The 19078-nt window shown below is 35.5% G+C and overlaps 1 protein-coding gene across 3 annotated transcripts; it reads left to right on the forward strand.

The window, feature by feature from the left end:
* The first annotated feature begins 1372 nt into the window (after nt 1-1372).
* Nucleotides 1373-16538, forward strand: LOC123542785 (gamma-aminobutyric acid receptor subunit rho-1-like). 3 transcript variants are annotated; one of them, XM_045328786.2, is made up of 8 exons: nt 1373-1523; nt 8161-8283; nt 8647-8844; nt 9077-9334; nt 10574-10729; nt 13607-13783; nt 14315-14362; nt 15215-16538. In XM_045328786.2, exons 1-8 carry the CDS (start codon nt 1479-1481, stop codon nt 15320-15322), a joined length of 1113 nt encoding a protein of 370 aa, XP_045184721.2. In that variant the 5' UTR covers nt 1373-1478; the 3' UTR covers nt 15323-16538. The 3 variants fall into 3 exon arrangements, with proteins under 3 accessions (XP_045184721.2, XP_045184720.2, XP_045184722.2); XM_045328785.2 differs by lacking the exon at nt 1373-1523 and adding an exon at nt 5877-6031; XM_045328787.2 differs by lacking the exon at nt 1373-1523 and adding an exon at nt 6133-6288.
* The last annotated feature ends 2540 nt before the right edge of the window (nt 16539-19078 follow it).

The raw sequence follows: 19078 nt of genomic DNA on the forward strand, positions 1-19078 counted from the left end.
AATCATACAGAGAGAAATGTAGCTTACATGTATATGAAAAAGGCTAAAAGGCAATTTTATAAATTTACTGAAAAACGTCAGTGAAATCTAGGCAGCATGCTGAATATCACGTTATAATGCCAATAGATCTTTATAACGCCACAAGATTTTTTAAGTGGAATTATGCGCATTTTTCAAGTAAAATTCCAGCTGAAATAGATGTATGTGTAAAAAAGGTGGTCGAAATTATAGCTTTTAACTCAATATACCAAACTCTTCCTGTTACTAGTTCAAAATAATAACTTTCCAAATATGAATTTTCTTATTTTGACTGGGGCAGTCTTTCTACGAAATGTCAAACTGCATACAGGAGTTGCTTCCCTTCAACTTCAATCTCTACCTATAGGTAAGGGAGATCACTGCGTAGAAGACTGAAAAGGAACTATTATCTTATTAGTTCGATTTCTTTATTTTTAAAGCATCATTTTCAAATACATATACGGCATTATCGTTAATTTAACAGATTTAAATGCACAGCAACAGAAAATTGCTTTTATAAAACATTCACCAAAAACACAATAATGTGCAGTAAGATGCGCATAATGCCACTTAAATGGAGGATTTGTCCTTTACGGGGTATATTTCGAAAAAAATATGCACATGTGACAAAATATGAAGTCGCAAAAAAGTATGTGACTTAATTTTCTGATAAAATTCCTACAAATGAAGTCTGATAAACAGATTTACGGAAGTACAAATAAATACACTCGAATATACTAAACTTAGAATATAATATTCTATAGCAATTTTCAGAATTTTCAGACCTACCATGTGAAAGTCAGAATAGCAAAAAAGGATAGAATACATCAATATACGTGTAGAGCACAGCCAAAAAAATACACAGGACATGTGACGTGGCGTCTTTGACGGATCAATTGCAAATATATCGATTTTTCTCGTATTTTTATAATTGTAATATTTTTTTTCTTCTTTTGCCGTAAATAACATAACATAACATAATTTTATTTCAGTAACTTATACATACATTGTATCTCGTTACATACATACAATAACATGAAATATACACGCCATGTTCGCCGGTGTCATAGAATAATGCTTTCAGGGCATAATAAAGACATTATCTTCAAGTTTTCAATTTTGAAAAGGAAAATAATTTTCTTTACGATTAACTTGGTATCTTAATTTTTCTAGTCACTGACACAGATTTTGTCATGAAACGGCCTAATAATTTACGTCAATTGATTACCTAGATTCATGTTATAAAATACATATGATCTGTAAACCGGTCGCTTTAAGATTAAAATTTGAAGATTAACCTTTTGATATTAATAAAGTATGTCCATTTTACAATATACCAGTTATATCAGATATCGGGAAAAACACCTGTATTATTACTCTTTTGGATACATAGAGGAATTTAGGTCTTTTTAATTAACTTGCAGAATGTGGTGAACATTTAAGATCCGTATTTTTTCGCAATGGAAGTAGAGACGCGTCATGAGACAAGAAATGGGAAACGAACGGTAATATTTACTTCTATCATATACATGCAAATTAAGATTTTTATAATATAAAGAGAATGGCGGAATATATATTATACGACGCAAACAATTTGATATACGTGAGTCAAACATTTTATTTTTAAAATCTAGTAAAGTTCAATCAGAATTCTTCGTCACGGTTTAAATATATATGAAACAGTATTTCATGCTTGAATTGATGTTGTTCTACGTGTTTAGTACACCCTAAAAAAACGTGAATCTCGTTCACCCAAGTTACGTAATATCTCAATTAGTTACATAATATTATTATCATTATCATCATTATTATTATCATCATCATTATCATTAATATATTATTAATAATATCATTCTTGTTGTTCTTATTGTTATTATTGTTGTTGTTGTTGTTGTTGTTATACAATGTAACCATCAAAACACTATTGCCACTTTCTATCAACAGTAGCTTCTCGGTCCTTCGTTACACTCAGGTATCCATAATCACCGAGGGGTTCCGATTAATCAAATGTTGAAATGAATTACTGCATTCTAGCGAATGAAAGCAGTGCTCTTTAGATATAGGTATCTCTGACTGAAAACGATCTTAAACAAAGGTTTAACTGTATGACATCGGGTTACAAACAAATTTATTTTTGCCTAATATACACACCATAGCATTATTGGTTTTCCTTTTCTTTTTGTTTCATGTTTCTACAAGAAAAAATTATCAAGAACATGCAATGAATTGACACACTGGACTTGTCATTAGAAGAAACAATATATCATTCTCTCTGGTTGTCAATATCATGCGACTCGTCACAGTCGGACCAACTTTATCCACTACGGTATGGTACGATACCTATTGTGTCTGGTCCCACAATGTCACATATATCACAGTCACGTTTGCTCTATTCGCTACTGCACGATACGGTACGGCGCGTTACCTACTTTATCTATCCACTCGCACTCTATATTCACTACGATACACATTTTATCTACACATACACACACCTTGTCACATATAATAATACAAAATTAGGTGCTACGTAAAAGGCAGAGCTCGGCAATATCCGGGAATCTTCCCGGAATAAACGGAATGTACGGAATGAACAAAAATAATAAAGGGAGGTAAAAAATACGTTGATTTAGAAACCTTTCTGTATGTCATAATTCAATATCTATAAGTTTAAGACACTCTTAGGGGTGGTGGTCGGGGATTGAGGTGGATATAATATACTTCATTCCGTAGAGGGGAAGATAACCGGATATTGCCCAGAGCTCCTTTGAAAATTCCTCATGAAAATTAAAAGAAATGGTGTTATCGCAATGGCAATGTATGACGTCGACATTAAATCGCCCCTATTGAATGTACGCACATATTGAGTGTATTATATACTGACTAAAGGTTAGGGTTAGGTTTAACATAGGTTTAATAGTGTACATCCAATGCGTGCGTACGCTCAATGCGGGAGATTTTACGCCGACCCAATATATGAATATCTGGTTACTGGTTTTACAGATCAGTTTTAGGTTAATTGCACTAATGATAATCAATAATTCCTGAATGCGATATATTAAAGTTAGTCAGGCATTGGCTTCCTCATGAAAAGAGGGTGCTTATGACGTCATTATGGATAATGACGACAAATTCGGTAATCATCGGCAGTTTCCGCCGTATTCGCTAACACTGGAGTGCTATTCTTATAGTAAAATATATTTCATTTATTTATGTACTTATTTATTTATTTAACTTCTGTACGATTAATATTTAATCAAAACGAATATCCGTCGCTAAAATAAACCTGGTTATTTCTGAGCAATAACCCTAATTAAAATAAAATCTAGATTTGTGAAGACCTACGGTATAAATCAGCACCAAGATGGGGAGAAAGACGTAATTGAATAATTTCCGTTATTTAAGTTGAAACATACAAAACACGTTGGTTGAAATTACTGGCAGAAATGGGTAAGTATATTTTCCCGTTCATGACCATGGAATAACCTAGGGGCAGGGTATAACATGTACAGAGGCATTTTCTTTCTGGTCGGGTGCCGGTGGTTGAAATTCTCGAAAACCGTCACTGTTTGATTTACCGGACTCCTAACAGTCTAGGGTGGATAGAATATTCTCAGATTTGTAGCCAACAAAGGTTCCAAGTGTAAAATTCTGGTAAACGATTTGAGATAGCAGTTGTAAAATATATGAAAGACGGGAACGGGGGGCTGGGGTGGGGGGGGGGGGGGACAGAGGAAACTAGGCATTTTCTACTCTTTTCAATTTGGACCCAAAATCTGCAAGCGTCTAATGACACCATTAAGTACATAATACATGATTCCTTGTCATAAATTGCCGGTCCATAGTGTGTGCTATAGATCACAATATGGAATTAGAATTAAAATTAGATCACAATAATTATGCTAATTTAGTTCCTTCTTCCTTTCTGATATAAACAATTAAAACTTGACACCTCATTTTCAGTGCATCAGAGCATTTTAGTCAATGCTATGAGAACCATATATAGTCAGTTAGTGTATTTTGTCTTCTTGCCAAAAAAAAAAAGAGAAAAAAAAATCTGTAGAAAAAACAACCCACTCTGAAAATGCTCCCATGATATTTTCTGTTTAGCAATTAAAGCGTATATAGACATTTCCTCAATCAAAGAAGTATAAAATACACAGAATTGCAACTGGCTGTAATCCCGCGCGATCTCGCGTCCGAGCGTGATTCGGCGTTATCTTAGCGAAGCGAGCATGGAGGTGCAATTTGTACCTTTAAAACTACATGTAAAATACATTTTAGCTTCTAAAACAACATTTGTTTAATATGAAATAGTCTTAAGCACAAAATACATGTTTCTTACTTTCAAAAAAGCATGGCCATACGGTGATAATTAATAACTGACAGTGTCATATCTTTCGCATACAAAATGGCGAGTGGAGATCTCCCGGTAACAAGATCTCGTTTGCAGCTGCGGGATGTTGGTGAGAACTGCTCTATCTGCCTTTGAAGTTGCCAATCTATTTATTTTTATAACTCTTTGCCTCAATGAATAAAACTAAAACCTGGAAATTCAGAATGAAAGTTTTCTAGATCTTTTCTCTATACAGTAAGCCAAAAATAAAACCGCCGCATCCTTATATACCTCGTAGTACGATATTTCACCAACAATTTGGAACTACATTTTGGACTACTTCACACTGAGCAGTCACTTCCTTATTGGTGTAAACTGTTCTATAAGTATAAATGTTAACTAGGCTTATAAGTCCTCGATCGTTCGGACCTCAGACAATAATTTGAACGTTTGACCGGCATACCGTTCACTATGTGTATATTATCACGTAACTAATGAAAATGCACCCACCCCCGCTCAGATTTTTTTTTTTTTTAATGTAAGGAGTACTTTTTATGAGCTGAAAATATAAACAATCTGTGATCTATGCGGTATAATTACAGAAACCTGTTAGGGACATCGCGTTCTCGCCCCTCGCTTTTCACAGATGCACTAGAAAAAAAGCACATGATTTGCTCGTTAGATTCCCGCATCTTCATTTTCAAAAAGACATGGATATATATCTACTACTAAATTTCATTGGAAAATTGGAAAGAAAAAACACGCGAGATTCAACTTTTTGCTTCGCACACTTATTTTCACAAACATCGGTGGTGCAAACAACAACAACAAAAAATAAAAGACACGACTTTTTATGGTAAAATCTTGCGTTTCTTTTTTCAGTCGACTCATTGATCCTGGACTTATTTTCAGACGCTATCGTCAGTCCGAGAACATTGAGTCGACTGAAAATAAGCGAGATTCACCATAAAATGGCGTGTTTTTTTTCTTTCCACCATCGACGTTTGTGAAAAAAGTGCGCGAAACAAAAAGTTGCATCTCGCATTCCTTTTACGATTTTCCAATAGAAACTTAGCATAATATCCTTTCATTTTTGAAAGAAAAAACAGATGAAATAATGTAACGAGCAAATCTCGCGGTTTTTTAGGGCATCTGTGAAAGGCGTGGGGCGAGAACGCGATGTCTATAACAGGATTCCGTAGTACTATCGTTCTTAAATTATTAAATAATAATAATAATAATGTCTATATTTGTAACGCGCTCAGCGATATGTGAAATTAATGAAATTGAGGCTATACTTATAAAATGTAAGTTAAAAAAAATGCAATGTGCAGTTAGAGTAATATCTCTTTACTAGAATAATACTGTAAGGTAATATCTAACCCTGTAAAAACCAATGTTTAATTCAAAAGTCTAAAATTTTATTGTTATGTTACCCACTATTTATTCAACCCAATAATTTTACACCACTGACAACGTCATAACACAGATAGTCAAATCGCAGTTATAATATATCAATATTTTTTTTTCATTCCAATAATGTAATAATGCTGTCTATTGAAAATTCCGTATATAGATTTTTTTCTACAATGTGCATTGATTGAAAATATGGATAACGATACGGTAATTCATGACCTCGAAGACGGAATAAATGCAAATAGTCACCCAGTTAACAAAAAGGTAAACTATTGAATACGAGAATGGGCTATTTAAACAACTGGTATTCAGATTGAAAAATTTATTTTAGAGGGTTATATCTAATGTAACTCTGAAATAAGTTAATAATTTGAGCGTATAAGGTGATCGGATATTTAAAAAGTAGGACTCTTTTTTTGTTTTGTTTTTTTTTTGTTTTATATATCAAATCCTCTGTAACATGAATAATAAGTAAATAATTTGATATTAAGGAGAAAACAACCATGAGTACCCAGAAGAAAGTAAGTCTTTCTACTGTTTTTGTTTTATTTGTACATTTTCAACCTACTTTGATGTATACTAGCATTGTTTTCGCACGTTAAAGATGGTGTTTTGCCTAAAAATGTTCATTCCAACCTCAGTAAACAATGAGTATAAAAAAGAATTTTATCATAAATCTTTAATATCTTTATCATTAGTAGATTTTTCATACTTGCAAATGTTATTTTATATAAATTTAATACGATATAGGATACAACGAAGCAAAATTACATACGAATTCAAGTATTTTCTCGGTGAAGTCAGTCCGCAAACTAGTACAATTAAAGGATAAATTTTTATTGACTGTTGAACTGATTTAATTAAGAAGCAAAACCAGAGTGACGTACGAACACCGCAAGTCATTTGTTTTATATTACCTTTGATTACTATAATTCTTATCTGACCAGGTGTATATTTATTTTCTTCAGCCAGTTATTTGGTCAGAGCCTATTCAAATAGCGAAATTGTTACATCTTTATTGAACAAAGCATTTAGACACGTGAGTTAACAATTCTGTCTATGTCTTTACCCTCCCCCCCGCCCCCAACCCCCCACACACACCCCTCTCAATGCAGTTCCCCTTCTTCCTCCCCTGGCCGTGGGCAGCGGAAATCCACCACTTTCACCCCAATTTTCTATCCACCCAACCTTTTGAATAAGAGGGGATTGTAACGACAAATAATATTTAAACCATTTTCGTAATACGTTTGTACATTGTAATACATCGAGTTTCATTGAAATGCGGCATGTTATATTCGTACTACATTATTTGTATTTGAGAGCAGCGGACCTAAAAATTGACTGAACTAATATGGCTTTAAACCACACATACAATGCAAATACAAGTCTATTTGTTGCAGTAGGAAACCTTTTTTTAAATATTTTTTAACCAGACAATATATCACGTAAAAATTTGAACATATTTTCAATACCAAAATCTAAATCCGAAATCGTATAAACCAGTATAATTTTGTGTTGTGTACACAATGCTATAGATTGATCAGATATCAAACATAAATAATTGAAAATATATCGAAGTGTACCACAAAAGGACAAATATATTATTAACATATTGAAACTAAGCGTATCTGGTTACAAATTAATTAACCAAGTGTTTTATAACGAGCGATCTATAAGTTAATTAGAACACAGCGCAATACTTTTGTTTTAAAACTACTTGCTGCACAGTGTTAGGTAAACTACCATATAGTTACTGTAGTCAGCTATAGCTTTTCAAATATGATATAATTATAAAATCAAATTTCATAGTTTTTTCTTCTTTTTGTTTGATTAAAGGTTAATGTTTTATTGAACGCTTTATTTAATAAATTGTTATAAAATGCTATTTGTATTATTTTAAATATTTAGTAGACGTATCAAATACAAATGAACGGTAAGTATTCTATTGTGAGAAGAGGCCGTTCAACTGTGTTCCAGGGGAGCCCGCCTGCTAAAAAGGTCACTCTCCTATAATCACTTTTAACCCTTACCCTGCTAAATTTCTAAAATGGACTGGTCCGTCATTCAATTTGGGCAGTACCATATATTAATCAAATGGGTGTTTACTGGAAATTTACTGACTGAAAAGCGAACAGCGCACACCATGATCAGCCTGATGTGCGTGCTGATCTTGGTCTGTCCTGGTTGCAAAGGCAGAATCATTTGACGCCAGCAGGCTAATGGTTAAAAACATCATGTCCTTGTAACCATGTTGTTAGTTTTCAATTTCTTCTGTCATAACATTTAAAGAATTCCGAGGTATTGGCTTGTGATGGTGACTGGTGTAGTCGGGCAAATTTGTCTTATTGAATATGATTTTTTTTCTCACTTTCATTCTTTATTGACTATTTTAGAGAAATGTGTACGTGAAGGTCAACTTTCTGAAGGTCACTGATATAGACACAATAAAGGAAGTGTTTCATGCGGATGTCCTCGTAAAAGTTCGATGGCGGGAGCCGTCATTAGACAACGCCAAGGTATGAATCACCGCTCGCAGTTTTAAAAATCTAGTTAGCCGAATAAAGATTTAATTTTAAGCTCGCGATCACTGTTTTTACCGAAGTATTACTAGTATTCTTTGACACAATAGCGTTGTTGTCTTTTACGACTGATCACAAATACCCGAACACATGCGTGTTCTTCAAGTGCTTTTTTTGTAACTGATATCGTTGTTGTTTTCTACATTTCATGTTTAATAAAATACAAAGAATGGTCCTAAATACTCGGGCGCGTGCATGTTTTGCATGTATTTTTTGTTCTGTAAATGACAGATTTTACATACAAGTACTGGCTGTAAAAAAATGACATTACTTAGAACGAAGCTTTTGTTAATATTTCAGGACCTATCAGTGTCCGACTTCAGTAAATACTGGAATCCAAAGATTGTTATAAGCAACAGTGCGCCAAACGCCACGTGCAAAACATGGAGGGCCGCAAAACTTGCTAAAGATGGAGAAGCGTTCATCACAGAGAAATTTAGAATTAAAGGTGTTTTTGCTGAGAATTTGGAATTACACGACTTCCCTTTTGATGTTCAGGTATAAAAATTTCCTATTTTATTACTAAAATTAAAGTAAATAATTTTACCCCTGCTCTAGGTCTTTCATTTATCAAAAGGTGTATTATAACTAAAGAAATGCACGTTACAGAGGTTCTTTCTTTAAATGACATCACTGCGTTGCTGACTAACTTTAAATACTTAATAACAATTGGAAAATCAAGTAAGCAGCTAATGACTCTGTTAAATAAAATCTTTCGTTTTTATTCAAGGATTTGTCAATAGTTGTGTCTTCAGAGTTAGACGATGACGTAGTGGATATTGTAGAGGACAATGAGGAAGTTTCTGCGGTAAACGTTCTTTGTTTTGTTGACGATACGGAATGGACTGTACGTGATTTAGTGTATTCCGAACCGAGGACGTTCAACAAGGAGATAGCGGAGACGCAGTTCAAGAATCCCGCACTGCTTGTGAAATGTGTGGCGACAAGGAACGCCGGATTTTTCCTCTATAATATTATTCTAATTATGGTGAGTGTCTGGACGGAAAGATTTTTCTAGAGTATTGTAGAGCTCAGTGATCTTTCTGATAAATGCTACGCGTCTAACGGTGCGTCCTGTCTACAAATGCTAGAGTAGTCAAAGCAATAAAATAGTACATAGTTCTACGCTGGTACCAAGCAGTACCCTGATTATTCAAAGTGAACAGGAACCAAGATATGCTTTCATTGTCATGTGAGGGGTTTGCTATAGGGGAAATGGTACTAAATAGGTAATCAAGCAGCACCCCCGGGCTAGTCAGATAATAGCGGAAAGAAAACATTCTCAGATAATGTGGCATTTTCATGTTTTGTGTAAGCAAGTTCCTGTTTTTATTTCATTCTGGACCTATACTTGACATTTTGGTAGCATTTTCAAGGCGATTTTTGCATTTATAGAAAGGTAAACAAAGCTTATTACACATGCGTTCATATCCACATTTTAGCTGTCAGTTTGGAAGATATTCCATAGTGTTGACATAGTGACCTATACTCATCTAAGTTGCACCAACTATTTTGGCAAAGGAATAATATTTTCTCAAACTTTAGACCCAAAAATGTACCGGAGGCCTCCATTTCATTCCTATATTTCAAAAATTACCGGGTTGGGGGCAAACACCTAAAATAAGCCAGGAAAGTACTCCCCCAGTACCAAAAATGCACCATAGCTCGCCATTTCTTATCTGTTTTCCATAATTTTCAAGGGGGAGAGACCCATGCCCACATAAGGTGACTAGGATACCCCTCCAATACCTCAAAATATAGAGAGAAAAAATGCACTTGTTAGAGCCCAGCATTTCAAACCTGTATTTCAAAATTGTCCAGGGGGAGAGCAGCCTGACCGCGACCCTAAAATGATGGGAGTTACCCTCCAGTACAAAATTTAGACCAAAATGCCCCTGAGGCCACTATTTCATATCTGTATTTCTAAATCCTTCAGGGGAGATCCCATTCTTCATCCCACCCCAACACGGACAGGGGTTCCACTCCTGTACCTATCCCCTTTCGGCGCTATGCACCTCAACGGTTACGCTTTTGTTCTTTTACTGGTGTCCCCAATCAAATATTTCTTGAACCGGGCCTGGATCAAGATATTGTTATAACAATAACAATTTTACATCAGGGATCTTTTACGGACCTATCTGTCAATAATTTCACATTCTGATATGGAAATGTTCACTGGTTAGTTCTGTCATAAGAAATCATGATAACATCTATATTGATATTTCAGACGATGATATCTACATTATCATTGACTACATTTGCTGTCGACAAAGCTTTGATCCAAAACCGACTTCAGTTAGCATTTATTATCACCCTGACAGGAGTTACATTCAAAATGGTGTCCAACCAAAGTCTACCAAAGATCCCATACCTTACACATCTGGTGAGTTGCATTATAAAATATATAACGTACTTTCAAAAGCAGAGTTTTGTTTGTTACTGACAAAGAAATACTCACTACTACGGTATTCTAATACATCCCACATGGGTCGGCATTAATTCTCCTTGTTGAGCACAGACACTTGTGGTCAGGTCACCCCTAATCACTCCTTCGCACCTGTCAAATATTAGTCAGTATTTTACGTGATGTTAAAAAGTGGGGTTTTGTTACATTTTTTAAATAAAAGACAGGCATCTGTGAAACTGACACTGGGAAAACTTGCTTGCGCTGGAATTACCGTTTTCTACCGTCTTGGTCACGTGATTAATATTAACGTCATATTAAAGTAGTACAACGCGTAGACAAAGTTCTTTACAAGACATATAATCCCTGCCATATTTTTCATTTACAAATCAGAAGTGTTCACATTTATTGCATATGCTAAATAAATGGTATCGATCTGTTTATTCTCAGACCCTTGGATTTCATAGAAGTACAGAACTACTTTTATAGCGTATGTATGGAGAAAAGGTAATAACTGTAACAGCATTTGTAACTACAATTGACCATTGTCGGTATACGTAGTTTAGCGACTTTGGGAAGGCTAGGCTTCCCAAAAAATTGTGGATTTTCTTACGGAAGACCAAATAAATTGTTTTCCAAATAAATTAACTTCATTAACATCATATTGTTAGAAATAACATAGTGTATGAAAGGGAGATAACTGACCAAAGTCAACAAAATCATCAAAACAAAGGTTAATTGATATAAAAGCAAGTTAAGCAGGAACTAACAATAGTTGCAGGTGATTAATTACTATAACAGATAATTTGTATTGTCTCTTCTGTACTTGCTACCCTCATTCATTTTCGGAAGAATGGCATTTAGAATGGAATTATGCGCATTTTTTTCAAGTAAAATCCAGTTGAAATAGGTGTCTGTGTCAAAAGGGTGGAGGAAATGATAGCTTTTAACCCAGTATACCTAACTCTTCCTGTTACCAAAATAATACTTCTTTTTTTCAAATAGGACTGATTTTGACTGGGGCAGTCTTTTAAAGAAAAGTCAAACTGCACGCAGGTGTTGCTTCCCTTCACTTTCAGAAATCTCTACCTTTATGTAAAATTTTATGTGTAGAAGATTGAAGAAAAGAACTATTACCTTATTTGTGCGATTTCTTTACTTCTAAAGAATCAACTTCAAATACCTATGCAGCATTATCATTTATTTAACACATTTAAATACACAGCAACCAAAAATTGCTTTTATAAACCAGTCAGTAAAAACGCACTATGTGCAGTTAGATGCGCATAATGCTACTTTGAGTGACATGCCTAGCATGTTACCAGAAGTCAAACTCCCCGCAGCGGTTACTTTCCCTTACGGTACATTAAAATGAACGAAAGGGAAGGCAACCGCTGGGAAGGGCTTGACCAGAAGTATCCTATTTAAGTCATGTGGCTACCATGTTTTTGTGTCCCCGAATGTGGGTATATTTCAGTCGCACTGTCCGTCCGTCCGTGCGTCCGTGTAAATTCTTGTCCAGGCTGTAACATAAAGGGATTTTAAAAAATAACTTGGCATAAATGATTACCGTAATGAGACGACGCACATGCACAAGATCCAGATTCCTATCTCCAAGGTCACACTTATAAGTCAATGTTTAACAGGGTCTGTTTCGTGTCTGGTCCATATCTCTGCTATCGATGAAGGTATTTTGAAATAACTTAGCATAAATGTTTACCTAATAAGTCGACGTGTCATGCGTAAGACGCAGACCCATAGCTCCAAAGTCAAGGTCATACTTAGAGGTCAAAGCTTAACGGGTTCTGTTTCGTGTCTAGTCCATAACTCTTAAGTTGATGTGAGATGATGTGTCATGCGCAAGACCCAGACCCCTTTGCTCCAAGGTCAAGGTCACACTGAGAAGTCAAAGGTTTTTCTTTTCTGGTCCATAACTCTGCCATTTATCAAGGGGTTTGAAAATAATTTGACTCAAATGTTAACCATATTTTAGATGTGTCATGATTATGACCCGGGTCTCTCGGGTCAAAGTCAAGGTCACAAAATGATGTGTGATTTTTTTCATTGCGCAAACAACTTAAACATTCTTGAGCACGCTTCCGGGGCATTTGTCACCAATAGCGACATCTCTTGTTTTAGGTAGTTTCCTGTAATAATAGTATGTGTTTCTTTCAGGACTGGTTGGTTATTGGTTGTATGATATTTTAGTGGCTAGATTTTGTTTCAGAACTGCTTATAATAGTATATTTTGGTATTTGAGTCACGTGCCAGGCATGTTTGTTTCTCTTCGGACCAGTTCAATAGAAAATGTATGGTATTTAAAGGCTAGTATGTATTTCTGAAACAGAAGTATTGTATTCAATCGGGTTTATCAGCACCGGTTTATCAAGGTAAGTATTCAACTGACAAGTATATGTTTTTTTCTGCACCGGTTTATCAACGGGAGTATTCAACTGACTAGTATATGTTTCTTTCAGCACAGGTTTATCAAGGGAAGTATTCAACTGACTAGTATATGTTTCTTTCAGCACCGGTTTATCAATATGGTATTCAACTGACTAGTATATGTTTTTTCAGCACCGGTTTATCATCGCCGGGGTGTATTCAACTGACTAGTATATATTTCTTTCAGGACCGATTTATTAGCGGAAGTATGGTATTCAACTGACTAGTATATGTTTCATTTAGCACCGGTTGATCACCGGAAGTATGGAATCCGACTGACTAGTATATATTTCTTTCAGGACCGATTTATTAGCGGAAGTATGGTATTTGACTGGCTAGCATATGTCACTTTCAGGACCGATTTAATACCGGAAGTACGGTATTCGGCTGACTAGTATATGTTTCTTTCAGGACCGGTTTATAATCGGAAGTATGGTATTTAACTGGTTAGTTTGTATCTGGCACGCCATTTTGTCACAATATAAAAACGACAGCAACCAGGGTGATATGGACAGAATTGCATTCTTCACGTTAATCGGTCTTCTGGGGTTCTTTCATCTTGTTTTCTGGCTGTTGGTCCTTATAAAGGTAAAACTCCAAACGCTATTTTCTGTCTGCTCATGCAACTGTCTCCTGTATTAATGGATTATTTGTTTTGGGTTTAACGCCGTTTTTCAACAGTATTTCAGTCATGTAACGGCGGGCAGTTAACCTGACCAGTGTCCCTGGATTCTGTACAAACCTGTTCTCCGCAAGTAACTGCCAACTTCCCCACATGAATCAGAGGTGGAGGACTAATGATTTCAATGTCGTTTATCAAAAAGTCACGGAGAACATACGCCCCGACCGAGGATCGAACTCAGGACCCCGCGATCCGTAGACCAACGCTCTACCTACTGAGCTATGCGGCGGGCACATTAATGGATTAATACTGTTGAAGTTGATTTTCATTTTCTGACAATTATATCAATTGGTACATTAAGTTTAATTGACCGCTATCTAGCCACTAAATCTTACAAATAAATGATTTCAGAGTACATTTTCAGTAAATGTTTAAAAGTTCAATTATATCAGATCATCAACAACTATGTTTAAAAAGATAGTTTTATTTACTTTCAGAGAATATACCAGGAGTTCAAACTGAAAGATAGAGAGGCAGTTTATCAGGTATGAAGTCACTTTATCTGAGAAGTTGGGCCAAAATTGAAAATTTTCGGCCACTTGAATTGTCGAGTCTTCTGATTTTAAGATTACAAAACGTGTTTCAGATCTTAATACTTCTTTAAGAAGCAAATACTTTTATATCATGCATTCATACCATATGTTCGATGGGAACTTTTCAGGCGATATCGACTAACGACGCTCGGGCGGGAATGTTTGTCCTGGCCTAAAGCCGATGATATATTCCTGTTCTCGCCATACCATTTTAAAGGCACTGACCACCAAATAGTACGTCAACAACAAAAAAGTTTTTTGTTAGGTATCTTGAAATTGATGCTATATTTCTTAAGAATGCTTTGAAACTTAATTACTGACAGATTATACGTTACGGAAACACATGATAGTTAGTTGTTCCTACTTATTTTAACGATGAAAATACTCTAAGTAAACTGTCTCGGTTATAAATATGAGCCGCGCCATGAGAAAACCAACATAGTGGGTTTTCGACCAGCATGGATCCAGACCAGCCTGCGCATCCGCGCAGTCTGGTCAGGATCCATGCTGTTCGCTTTTAAAGCCTACTGCAATTAGAGAAACCGTTAGCGAACAGCATGGATCCTGACCAGACACCATTCCGTTATATAAAATGGTAGAATGATACCCCGACGTAACGTTTTAGTTCCGAGTTGCAAAAAAAAATTCATGCATTATAATTGACCATACACAACAGACGTCCTTCAACCACAAACATCGTATCAAATGCCATTTTACATAATCTGATAGTCATCTACTGAACATAAGTCTGGCATATCGTCTGTCTTTGTGTGATTAAGCGATTTCTTTTTCATTTTTAAACAGGAAAAGGCATTGCGTTTGATGGGATCTACCTGGAAGAGTGACAGAATGAACAGAAGGCGGAAGGTCACACGAAAAAATAAAATAGACGCAGGTGGAAATTTCGTCTGAAAGGGATTGGATATTTCAGCATTGTTACAACAGTTACTTCCCTTTGATTCGTTGTCTGACATTTGCCTACCAACAAGATGCATGGGAAGCTGTATGTGCGCCTACTTTAAAAAAAAAAACTATTTCCACTGCAACCATGTATTAAATACTATACATGAAACAAAAGGAGATTTTTTCTTCCACTTATAAGGCTATGTTTACCAATAAAACACTGTTCTTTGTTTCAAAACCTTAAATTCTGCCAGTTCAGGGCCATACCGCCATACAATAATTATTCAGTGGAGCCTCTCCAGAGCGGCCCTTTCTATAGCAAAAACCTCTCCACAACAGCATCATCAAAATTTCCCACAGATGAAATTTACTATCAATTTAACCTCTATGGAGCAACAACCTCTCGACAGAGATTAATATCTGTATCTCCCAAAGGGTGTTGCTCTGCAGAGGTTGCACTGTACTTTCTATATTTTCACTTTGTAATGTCGCTTGTTCATAGACATTTTTCATACAATTCATCTATACTAACTTGTTGCTTCAAAAATGCCAAAAAGAGACAGGGTTGTCGCAAATTATACCAGCAGAAGTCGGGTACCATCATATTGCTCCATTTCAGATCCAGTATCACAGAATAAACACACTAAAGACTCGAATATACAGATAAAAGAAAACGCCTAATTTAATATAAATACGCTAGAAATAGAACTACATCTATTAAGGATTTTTCGACTGAAAATCATTACTCACAATTTCCTAGGAAACTGCATTTGAGCCGTGCCATGAGAAAACCAACATAGTGGGTTGGCGACCAGCATGGATCCAGACCAGCCTGCGCATCCACACAGTCTGGTCAGGATCCATGCTGTTCGCTTTCAAAACCTCTTGCAATTAGAGAAACCGTTAGCGAACAGCATGGATCCTGACCAGACTGCGCGGATGCGCAGGCTGGTCAGGATCCATGCTGGTCGCAAAGCCACTATGTTGGTTTTCCCATGGCACGGCTCATTTTACACTAATGGTGATCATTTGAATGCCTGAAGGAGGGAGAAATATGAAAATATATTAATGAAATACAGTTCTCTATTGTAATGTTCACTAAAGTCTATTTATGGTAAAACTTATGAAACTTTATATTATGTTCTAATTTATTTATTATGTTTGTTAGCCTTCACTGTTGTTTTGGTACAGATTAAATGATACATAAATGATAATTTGAAATTTCTTTTGTTGTTGTTTTTTTTTGTGTGGTTTTTTTTTGAAGACAAAAACAGTTCATTAGGTCTATATTTCAACTTGTTTTAATCTCTAACAAGATTCTACCATTTTTGATTGTTAAAATGTAGTGATGATCCCATAATTATATTTCTATGGATGATTAGTAGATTTTCATGTCGATCAAGGCTGTTAATAAGTGGTCAATAAAACAAATCAATTATAGGGTTTGTTACTGATCCTCCACAGAAGTATGTGATGTCAATATGTTTGATATGGAGACCCGGCTAACGGCTAGTCCCCCATTTATCATACTTATTCAACAGTTGACAAACCCAATAAATAACAAGATTTGTAGGGGGCTGCGTAGTAATCAAACAGGTCATTGTTAATGAAGTTCCATTTAGCGTTTCATCAGAAGCTTGTTTAAAGGTATGTTTATTTTGAGCTCTTATGGCCCCTAAACGGGACAGAGTTCCCTAATTTCATATAAATCGGGAAAGGACATCATAGTTAGGCTACAGGTAAAGTTTGATGAAGTTCCATGAGTGTATTCCTACTTTTAGCTCCAGCCCATGCTCCCTACAATGGACCCATTTGAAGACCTTGTAATGATACTTCAAATCGAATTTGGTGAAAATCCATCAAGCTGTTCTTTAGAAGAAGCCGCTTAAACGTATTTCTACCTTAAAAATCTAACGACCCCTTTAAGGAGCCAAGCAATCCCATTTGAACAAATTTGGGAGAGGAACGTAGAATAATCAAAGCTGGAGAATTCGTTTAACTGTTCTTCTATCTATACCCTAGTAGTCTTTACATGCGCATGCCTTAGTCTTTACTAGCACACGCGTCCTCTCAGCCAGTAAAAAGACGGAGAAAAACGCTATTGCTTTCAGAACATAGAACTTTAGTGCATAGAAAATGGCTACTATTTTTCCTCTTCTTATTGGCTGAGAGAAAGCATGCGCACGTAAAGACTACCTGCACTCCGGGAGAACTACGTTCCAACGCAAGTCATGTCTCAACGATATCATGTGACATATCTCAACGACTTCTGGCTACGGTATCGCTCAATATGACACGGCTTATATTATTTTCATATGTATCAATTACTTTTATTATATTTACTTATGTCTTGACTTGAACATTTATTCAGATTCTAAAAGTAATCGCATAAATTTATTAAAACATTTAAATTTTAAAAGCAGTTGTCTGTTATTTAGAAAATAGAAGCATTTTACTATTTTACAGAATAAAACAAATATACAACACTTTTTCAACAGCAATACTTACTGACAGTCAATGATCGATTAAAGGCAATGCCAGTTTTAATCTTAGAAATATATCTCTGCAACGGCTTTATCATAAACGAACAATATTTATTAAATATCATGTCCCTCACTCTAACCGATAATGTTACTAACTCTATACGCGACAAAGGCAAGCGTTACTGACACTCATCGAAGTATTGCTGCTTAACACATTACTTATATTCGAGTAAAATATACAATGTCTGTGACTGAAAATCAGATTTTGTTCAAAGTATGTACTAGTATTTTTATCCGTTTCTTTTATTATCATTTGACGGTTTCTCCAAGATATCTTACTAGCAATATATATGAGGTGGCGCGGAGTTGACTTATACTATTGCATGCGCACACCTTAATTATTATTAAGTGTGTAAAAAGATTCTTTTGAAGCACAGGGCGCAACTAAGAAACCTGAAGTAAGCATGTAATCGTAGGTTATTAGATTTGTATCTAGGTATATGCACGCGTTCTGCAGCGGAAATATAGAAATATTGCGCGACTTCAATCAAACCGAGTCTGCAATTTTCACTGTTTGCCTTGTTCTCGGTGCTTTTGAGGGATCTACTTTCCAGATTTTATTTATGAAGAATGAATGCTTATTTATCGATACAAATCTAAAAATCTTTTTATAATTACTACATGTGTATAATTCATTATATCAATGAAAAAATTCTTCTTTAGCCCAAGTGGAACTGAAAATGTCCTAGTTAAAGAACTTAATAACGTGACGACATCCATGAAACTGACGTCACAATTGACGACACGCACTCGAAATGAAACTGAAACGTCAATATTTATAAGTTATTGACATTGTTTTTAGATATAATGCACTTGTGCTGCAGCAGTAATATTGCGCGACTTTAGGAGCGCAATATTATCCGCGAAAGAACGAGTGCATATATCCACATACCAAGTTGATAACGTTTTTATTACATACCTACTATCAAGTAATTGCTTTATGTCTTAATTTTCTTTCTGCTACGAAAAACAGGAAAAAGTACGAGAAGAATTTCTCCAAAAATCTAATAAACAAATCAAGCTGACGCGCATTCATATTTTCCGCAAGTTGAACCGTCAAATAGATGCCGCAACGTGCGCGTGGACGTCATGGACATCACGCGATTATTTCCACTTAAACGTTTAGAAAACATTTCTCTCTGATATGAAAGCATTGTCCGCAATTTGTACAGTTTCATAAATTGGAGAGCGGTGCATTTAAGTAATAATGGCCCTGCCAAGG

The sequence above is a fragment of the Mercenaria mercenaria genome, chromosome 19 (assembly GCF_021730395.1).
Source record: "Mercenaria mercenaria strain notata chromosome 19, MADL_Memer_1, whole genome shotgun sequence".
Taxonomy (NCBI): Eukaryota; Metazoa; Mollusca; class Bivalvia; order Venerida; family Veneridae; genus Mercenaria; species Mercenaria mercenaria.

Bases quoted from the DNA above. Each gene is read 5' to 3' on its own strand.
- LOC123542785 (XM_045328785.2), top strand. From the start codon at position 5,960: ATGGATAACGATACGGTAATTCATGACCTCGAAGACGGAATAAATGCA. The intron at 8,284-8,646 runs GTATGAATCACC...TTAATATTTCAG, and splicing joins CGTCATTAGACAACGCCAAG to GACCTATCAGTGTCCGACTT. The intron at 8,845-9,076 runs GTATAAAAATTT...TTTTTATTCAAG, and splicing joins ACTTCCCTTTTGATGTTCAG to GATTTGTCAATAGTTGTGTC.